Source organism: Solanum lycopersicum, chromosome 6 (assembly GCF_036512215.1).
Source record: "Solanum lycopersicum chromosome 6, SLM_r2.1".
Lineage (NCBI taxonomy): Eukaryota > Viridiplantae > Streptophyta > Magnoliopsida > Solanales > Solanaceae > Solanum > Solanum lycopersicum.
This window is the reverse complement of record NC_090805.1, coordinates 24,728,225-24,737,176: the sequence shown is the minus strand read 5'-3', so window position 1 is coordinate 24,737,176 and position 8,952 is coordinate 24,728,225. Positions and strand designations below refer to the sequence as shown.

The 8,952-nt window shown below is 35.1% G+C and overlaps 1 protein-coding gene and 1 long non-coding RNA gene across 2 annotated transcripts; both read right to left on the bottom strand.

Moving 5' to 3' along the window:
- Positions 1-692: 692 nt before the first annotated feature.
- LOC138349119 (uncharacterized) lies at positions 693-3,603 on the bottom strand. The gene is made up of 2 exons (XR_011221693.1): positions 3,020-3,603; positions 693-1,819 (listed from the first exon to the last, which is right to left on the bottom strand). It is a non-coding gene; the product is annotated as an uncharacterized lncRNA (long non-coding RNA).
- A 2,806-nt stretch (positions 3,604-6,409) lies between these two features.
- Positions 6,410-7,726, bottom strand: LOC112941711 (uncharacterized). Its single transcript, XM_026031705.1, has one exon. The coding sequence runs from the start codon at positions 7,724-7,726 to the stop codon at positions 6,410-6,412; it is 1,317 nt and encodes a 438-aa protein (XP_025887490.1).
- Positions 7,727-8,952: the final 1,226 nt, after the last annotated feature.

Sequence of the window (8,952 nt, the reverse complement as noted above, 5' to 3'; positions counted from 1 at the left end):
TTCCTTCCAATAAGATTTTGTAACATTTTTTGTGTCTTTATAGACGCACCCTTTTGGATAGATGGTGTCAATAGTGTGATTAGTTCTATAATGAGCAATCAAATTTGAAGTTGTTTATTTTCCTTAAGGAAATAAACCTTTGGGTTCAAAGTAAATTTTCCAAAGGAAAATTATAGTCAATGTTCTTTCAAATATAAATCAATATTTGTCACGCCCCATTTTCGCAGAAAATGGGTTTTGTGCACGACCTAACAACTCTTTTGGGATTTTTGAGTTTTGGAGTCGCCACCTAACGAGTTAAGGCGCGTTAGGGCACCTATCTAACCTAACTATGTCTAACTAAGGTCACCGAGCCATAAATTAGGGTAAGGGTTCAAATTACCTCGAGGGGAAGGTGTTAGGCATCCCTCGAGGTCCACAAGTGTGGGTCCCGGCCGTATCTCGTGAAATCTATGTGGGGGTACGAGTAGCAATCAAGGTCGTTTATTAATTTATTTAATCTTACTAAGTGATAACAAATACGAAACAATTAAGATTATTATTCTTATTTATTTAGATATGTAAAGCTAGGTGATGACAATAAATAAACAATTAGGCTCATTTTATTTATTTTGACATACGACACTATGTTATAAACAAAATTGGCAAATATTAAGCAATTAATATGAAAAAAAAGTTTGAAAATTGATAAGTTTTGAATAGGAATTTTTATAAAAAAAATGTTTGTTTCTTTATAGGGATGATGCCACGATATTATTGATCGCGCTCCCCCACCATAGAAACAATTTTGATTTGAGGTCCGTCTAAAAATAGTTATGTTTTGAAAAATGATTTAATAGATTTAGTTCACACGTAGACACATAAACTTTTACATATAAATGCACATAATTCTTTTTTTGAAATTCATGGGTAGGCGGTACTTCCGAGGATGCGTCAGGTTTAAAAAATTGGAACTAGACCTCATAGTTCCTTTGACTTTCCCACTAACGATAGGTTAGGAGATAATACTTATAATTTACTTTCAAAATAAACAATGTCAAAATCAATCCAAAGTTTAAATAATGACTTTTTAAGAAAATTATGTTACAAGGTTTTGATATGAAATATTTTTAAAGCCAAGTTAAATGCATGAAATGATTCTAAATTAGTATTATTAAAAAAAACATATTGCATCATGAATGAGGAAGACAAATAGAATTAATATTGACCACTTTATGGGGAAGGACACAAATATGCACAAATAAATTTTATTTTTACGGATATGTTAAAAGTTATTTCAAGCCTATAGACATGAATTTCTAGGTGTTTAAAAGAAGGAATAACACATATATGCATGATTTTGTAAATGATATGAACAATTTAATACTAAGGCATAGTTTCTATGTGATAAGACAAATGAGAATTTATAATATATTTTTAACATCTAACAACCTACTAGATTTATTAGGATTTGATTTTAACATTTAAAAAATTAATGGACTCTAGTTCTTATTTTTTAAGACTTGTTAACAAAAACGTCAAGCAAATTGAAAATTGATTAGATTATAACACCTACAAATATCAAATCTAGGTGGTTAAAGAAAAATCTAGGCATGATTTCTAAAAAATTTATAATGAACAAGTAAGCATATAACTCCCCCTCCCCTAGACGATCCCCCAAATAATTTTATATATATATGATCTTTTAGAGTTACAATTGTTACAACATTCGAATAAATAAAATAGGCATAAAATAAAATATATATATATATATATACATTCAAATAAACAAATAAATCTTTCTTCAATTAATCTTCAACTTGAACTTCAAGTTTGAAACCTGTCAAAGTAATCAAATACCGGTTAAGCAAAACAAATTGATTCACCTTTTACTCGAAAGTAGCAAAATAGCGAAGAACACTTGAATATTTATCGGAATATTAATGTGTTGTTAAAGTAACAAGAGAGCAATGAGAGAAGGGAGAGTGATGAGAGAATTTTTGGTTGAGAGTGAATGAGTGTGAATGAATAAAAGAAGTCTCTTTATATAGTAGAGGAGGGGGGAACAAATAAGGGAAATAAATATTTCAAGGAATCAATCATAATACAATTTTCCTTATTTCAAAGGATATCCAAATCAGAAAATATGTTAATATATTTCATTACCAAATATAAACAAGTAAGAATAAAAATTTGGAATAAAAAATATTTTCCTTAAAATAAAAAAAAAATTAAAATCAGATTTAATTTATTTTACCAAAATATGAGCGACTAAATATGACAAGGAAATAATAAGGTTGTCATAAACAAACCAGTAAGAATTAATCAATCCAAATATCAATGGGAGGAGGGATTAATTTTCTTTAGATAAAAATATTACAAAAACAATACATTAACATAAATCATCAATAATTTTACCAAAATAAAGCTAGTACGAATCTATTTTTATTTATTTAAGATAAGCAAGTAAACAATTAAGAAGACCAATTTATGCGATGTAAAATGATATAAGGATAGGCATATTGTCATGCAGATTAGGGATTTATACTTACCATGATGGAAACACGTAAAAATCTCATAATTAGAGTTAATCCCTTTCACATATTTTTTACAAAAATCACATAATCTTATCATAATTAGTTCCGTAATCAAGAAATCAATTATTAAATCAGAATAAATGTACTACTTACTCTAAAATTGCTAAGGTGCACAATCAATTACACAGAGACTTAATGACTAATCTACTCTATATCCAAGATATTCAACAACTAAAATCAGTGAAACATATACTGAGTTAATAGGAAGAACCAAGAAAATTTGGAGCTGATTTAGATTGAAATGAGTATTTATCATTGAAAGATCATTATAAGCAATCTAATCATATTAGAACTCAATTCAATTCATAACGAATCATAACCAAGCAGAATTTCTAGAACATGAACAACAAAGTTAAAAATAATAATAATAAAAAAAATATGTGAGATCACAGAAGTAGACAAGGAATAAAAATGATAAAGGAAGCGAAATACGGAAATATTACCTGGACTGATCTGTTTTTGCGGCTAAAATAATGGGCTAATACACGTTACCAAAGACTACTGGCCGGAGTTCCACTGGAGGATGGCGGCGCCGGCTGCTGGTTGCTGTTGCTGAGGGGGTTGTTGCTCGCTTGACAAGAGGAGAGAAGGAAATAGAGAAGAGAGGAGAGACAGAAGGCCGCCGGGGCTGCTGGCTGGCGCAGGGGTTCTCGCCGGTGACTGTTGGCTGTTGCTGGCGGCGCTGGTATCGCTGGAGCTGCAGATCCAATTCAAAGCTGGCTTTGCAGGGCTGCTGGTCGCTGACTGCTGCTGCTTCCGGTGGTCTTCTCAGAGTCGTCCTCTTCTCTCGCCTGCAAAAATATGGAGAGAAAGAACGGGAAGGGAAGGAGAAGGGAAAAATGAAGAGAGGAGGGGGAAACTAAGTAGAAGGGCGAGGAGACGGGAAAGGTAGAAAGATGGAGAGAGGGAGAAGAGTGGGGTGGCGGCTGGAGAGAGGGACGACGGCTCTGTTCGCTGGAAAATTGGAGAGGAGAGGGGCGGCTGATGCTGCCAAGGAGAGGGAGAGGGCTGGCAGCTTTGAGAGGGGGGGGGGGGGGAGAAGAGAGGGTATGTTTAGGTTTTGGTCATTTGATGTTGAGAGAATTAGAGAGTTAATCACAACCATTAGATTAGATAGCGATGAAGGGTTAGGATTCGATCTAGGATTTATTTTTTAGGATGGACGGATGAGATCAAAAGATGAAGTTTTGAAATTAGATTAGCAAAAATATAGAATGGCTAAAATTGCAATTAAAGTGGCTAGAATTGAAATGAAATAGAGGCTATGATTGTAATAAAACTCTAATTCAAGTGGCTAGAATTGGAAGATTTTAGAATAGAATAGGCTAGAATTTAAAAAATTTTATTAAAATACTACATACATTAAAATATTTGTATAATTGAAAATCATCTAAATTTTAAAAGATTTGAAATATTATTTACAATAATTTTATAAAGAAAATGATACTAAAATATATAATTTTTGAGAAAAATCGACTAAAACTTCGAAACTTTAAGTAAATTTTAAAATACGTATTTAGTCGAATATAATCCTAAAAAATGGTTAAAGGTCGGTCAAAATTGGGTGTCAACAGCTGCCCCTTGGTTGATTGAGAATGAAGAATGAATTGTCAGGCAACCAACGTTGACTTAGTAGCCGATTTTGTCCGACCGACGAGAGATGTCAGTTGGATCAATTAAAATGATATAGAGTTGAAAAAGGGTACGACCGAGACTTTGGTTTTAAGTCGCCTACATATCTCTGGTTATACGAGAATCAGGTCGTGTGTAGTTCTAAATTCAAGAGCAAATGAAGCTCTTAAAAGTTGAAGGAGCGCTAAGGTGTTCAGAAGGCACGATATCGGCTTAAATGGATAAAATTAGAGTAGTGAGAGAGATTGAGAGGCTAGAAGAGCGTGAAAGATACAGGAAGAGCGTGATAGAGTGAGGCTATAAGCCTTTGAGCGAAGCTCGGGGTTTGAAGAATTGGTAGAGTCTTTGTTGTGATAGAGGATAGCATGATAATTGTGATCAAGGGCGATCGATTATATCTGCAAATTCTAGATAAAATGTTAGCTTATAAATAGATAAAATATGACCAATAGTAATAAAATATGAGTTCAAGATACATGAAAAGAGGTGATAAGGAACGTATCTGTTTGAGACGTAGTGCAAGCCTTGATGGTCTTTAACTTCTTGAAGGATTGAAACCCATCTCTGAGAAATAACGTCAAACTCCAAAATATTTGATAGTATAAACATATAATAATATAAGCAAAATGTCTGGTTGTAAGGAGAGACGAAAGTAAATATCGTATTGTAATGCAGACGAGCCTAAACATCCTATTGTAAGGCGGAAGAGCCTAAACATCCTATTGTATGGCGGAAGGGCCTAAATGTCGTATTATAAGGCAGACGAGCCTAAATGTCGTATTGTAAGGCAAACGAGCCTAAACATCGTATTGTAAGGCGGAAGAGCCTAAATGTCGTATTGTAAGGAAGACGAGCCTAAATGTCGTATTGTAAGGCAGATGAGCCTAAATACCCTATTGTAAGGCGGAAGAGCCTAAACATCCTATTGTAAGGCGGAAGAACCTGAATGTCGTATTATAAGGCAGACGAGCCTAAACATCCTATTTTAAGGCAGAAAAGCCTAAAATCCTATTGTAAGGCAGAAGAGCCTAAATGTCGTATTGTAAGGCAAACGAGCCTAAACATCGTATTGTAAGGCGGAAGAGCCTAAATGTCGTATTTTAAGGCAGACGAGCCTAAATGTCGTATTGTAAGGCAGACGAGCCTAAATACCCTATTGTAAGGCGGAAGAGCCTAAACATCCTATTGTAAGGCGGAAGAACCTGAATGTCGTATTATAAGGCAGACGAGCCTAAACATCCTATTTTAAGGCGGAAAAGCCTAAACATCCTATTGTAAGGCGGAAGAGCCTAAATGTCGTATTGTAAGGCAGACGAGCCTAAACATCGTATTGTAAGGCAGATGCGCCTATATATCCTATTGTAAGGCGGAAGAGCCTAAACATCCTATTGTAAGGCGGAAGAACCTGAATGTCGTATTGTAAGGCAGACGAGCCTAAACATCCTATTTTAAGGCGGAAAAGCCTAAACATCCTATTGTAAGGCGGAAAAGCCTAAATATCGTATTATAATAAGGTGGGAGAGCTTATATATTCAGTCAGTCGTAGAAGAAAGTTGATAATAGCCTCTTAAAAAAATATCTGAGTATAGTATGACTTACATTGTAGCTCCTAAATATGACAGTATGCTCATATAAGTAATTCCTGCATCCAGAGAAAAATCGTAAATTCAAAAGACGAGAGATGGTCATACCTGTGCTTGTTTTGCCTTTAGAGTTGCATTCCGTTGTGATGAAATTTTTGAGGATTTCTCAAAAATTTCTGCCCCAGTTTAGAGTATAAGATATATACTCACTTTGTTAAATATCTCTGTGAAAATTTTTGAGGTTTCCTCAAAAATTCTGCCCCAGTTTATTAGTGGGGGAATTTTTGATCCTACTTCACTCAAAGAAAAATTGTAGGTTCAAAAAAAAAATGATTGTCTTGTATTTGGACATTAAGGCTCGACTTCGAATTCAAGTGTCAATTATGTTCAAGGATTGTCAATTAGTCTAGATTTGAATTTGTAAAGAAGTGTTTTGAATGACCATGGAATTTTTTTTTGATAGAGACCGGACCCATCAAGGGTTGCCTACGTATCGAAAAAGGAAATCAGGTCAAACGTAGTTCAGATTACAAGGAAAAATGAAAGGAATGAGGAAATCTTTGGGCATAAGGTCTGAGAACAATAAAGCCAACTTTATTCATAAGAGTCTTGTCCATATTAATTTCTCTGATGTGATTTACGCTTCCTTGTCAAGTGCCTAACATACATCTTTGTAGGATCTCCTTGAACGATGAATGTATTCGCCATAGAAGGATTGCAATTGATGTTTTGTCGTCCTTGTTGCACTATAATTTTTCCTTTTTCAATCATATTCTGAATCTTATTTCTCAATGCAGCACATTCTTCGGTGTCATGACCTTGAATGTTTGAATGATAGGCACAATTTTTGGATATATCAAAGTTTGAAGTAGAGTGCTTGGGAATCCATCCATTTATTGGTCTTAGAAGTCCTTTAGCGCATAATCTCTGGAAAATGTCGGTCAAAGTTTCCCTTAAGGGAGTGAAGACACGAGGTTTCCTCACCTTATGTTGAGATACCTGAGGATTGGAAGGCTCAAGAATAGCGTGAATTTGCTCAATATTTTGTTTCGGAGGTATATATATTGATGCATCTTCGTTCCTTTCATATAATGAGTCTTTCAGGACTTGAAAAGGAATCTGTGTATCAACAATTCTTCCAGACTGAATGCCATATTCTAACTCTTTTCCAATTCGAATTAGACTGTCGAAACTTTGAATACCAGCAAAGAACAGGGTTTTGTAGTATATACCCTCAAGTGATCTGATGAGAGTTTGGACCAACTCCTCTTCGTGTGGTAAGTGACGTATCTTGGAGGCTTCCATTCTCCATCGTATGACATATTCCTCAAAAGATTCATGGCTTAATTTCTTCAATTTGAGCAAATTTAACATTGCAGGGTCAACCTTGTTATTAAACTTGTATTGCTCCACAAAGTCTCGAGCCATGTCATCCCATGCGTGCCATTTGTCAAAGTCTTGTTTGACGTACCAAGTGAAGGCTATTCCTGATAAGCTTTGAATAAATAACCTCATTAGGAGAGGTTCATTGTTTTCTAAGCCAACTAGCCTGCTGCAAAAATCTTTGAGATGTGCCATTGGATCCCCACGTCCGTCGAACATGTTGAATTTTGGAATTTTAAATCCCGACGGCAATTCAACTCCTGGGTGGAGACATAAATTTTTATACCTTAGGTCATGAGTAGGTATTGTGTTTAATTCTCCATTCACCTTTTGCTCCAAGTCATGCATTTTTCGGTGCAGTGCATCTAGCTTAGACTTCTCTACTTTGTCACCTATTCCCTCATATTGTGAAGCATCAAAATTGAGGCGTGTTGGAGACCTTTGTTGAGAGAGGGTGTGAGTAGGAATAGGATGAGGAGAGATGGTCCAAAAGGTACTTTGTGTTGGACGAGAAGATGGGTGATTTTTTCGAAGGTTGAACATATTTGTCATGTTGCGGGTTCTTAGTCGAGCCAAAATCCAAATACTAGACAACCTTTAGTCAAAGAAGTAAATCAAAAATAAAACCGAGTTATTATATAGTGAGCCAAAATTATAATATCAAATGAATGACACAATAAACTCAAAGTGAGACAATTATAATAGTTAATAGAATAAGGTCACATAATTGAATCAAGTTATATTTTGCCAATTTGAAGTTTAGAGTCAAAGAAAGATTTTAACTCCATTTTGACAGAATGACTTGATTTAAAATATGATGAGCAAATTGACACATAAATATGCAATTTGTCTAAAGAGTGTTGGGGCCCTTTAGACAATAGGGTGGCTACTAATTATATGGATTGACGCCAAGGGTCAAACCACCTAGGGTTTATGCAGCATGTATGACCTAACAAAGACTTCTAAGAGTTGTCTTGACGCGGACTTGAAAGGGATTCTATGCGAGAGGCTCGTGGTTTCGCGGTAGTAAAACTATCCGTTACGTCCACACATATGCCGACTCTCTATAATGGGTATTTAAATAGAATTAGAGTAGTTGTGAGAGGTGCAAAGGCACAACATCACGAAAAATGAAATAAGGAGAGGGTCCCAATTGGGGGAAATATGAGCGGAATGCCAGTTATCAAAGCAATAAATATTTAGCATTTAAATTGGAAAGTGATAACATATAAGCATTTTATAAAACAATAAATAAATAGCATAAATAAATAAAAGGAATTTAAACATATAAAGGTGTAAAAATAAAAATCACGCAAATAAGGTAAGAGGATAAGGGATTAAATGTAGTAAACAAATAAGGGAAACGGGGGAATGTGAAACACGGTAATAAACAAATAAGGATGGAGAAAAAGGGTGGGACATGAAAAGAACATAGTAAACAAGGCAACAAAATGATAGCTAAATATGATGAACACCTAGCAAATAATGAAATAAATAATATAAATTAAACCCCACATAAATAAGCATGTAACACGTAATGGTAAGAACCTAATCTCCCCAGCGGAGTTGCCATTCTGTCGCGCCCCATTTTCGCAGAAAACGGGTTTTGTGCACGACCTAACAACTCTTTTGGGATTTTTGAGTTTTGGAGTCCCCACCTAACGAGTTAAGGCGCGTTAGGGAACCTATGTAACCTAACTATGTCTAACTAAGGTCAACGAGCCAAAGAATTAGGGTAAGGGTTCAAATTACCTCGAGGGAAAGGTGTTAGGCATCCC

Coding starts and splice junctions, on each gene's coding strand:
- LOC112941711 (XM_026031705.1), bottom strand. CDS start 7,726: ATGACAAATATGTTCAACCTTCGAAAAAATCACCCATCTTCTCGTCCA.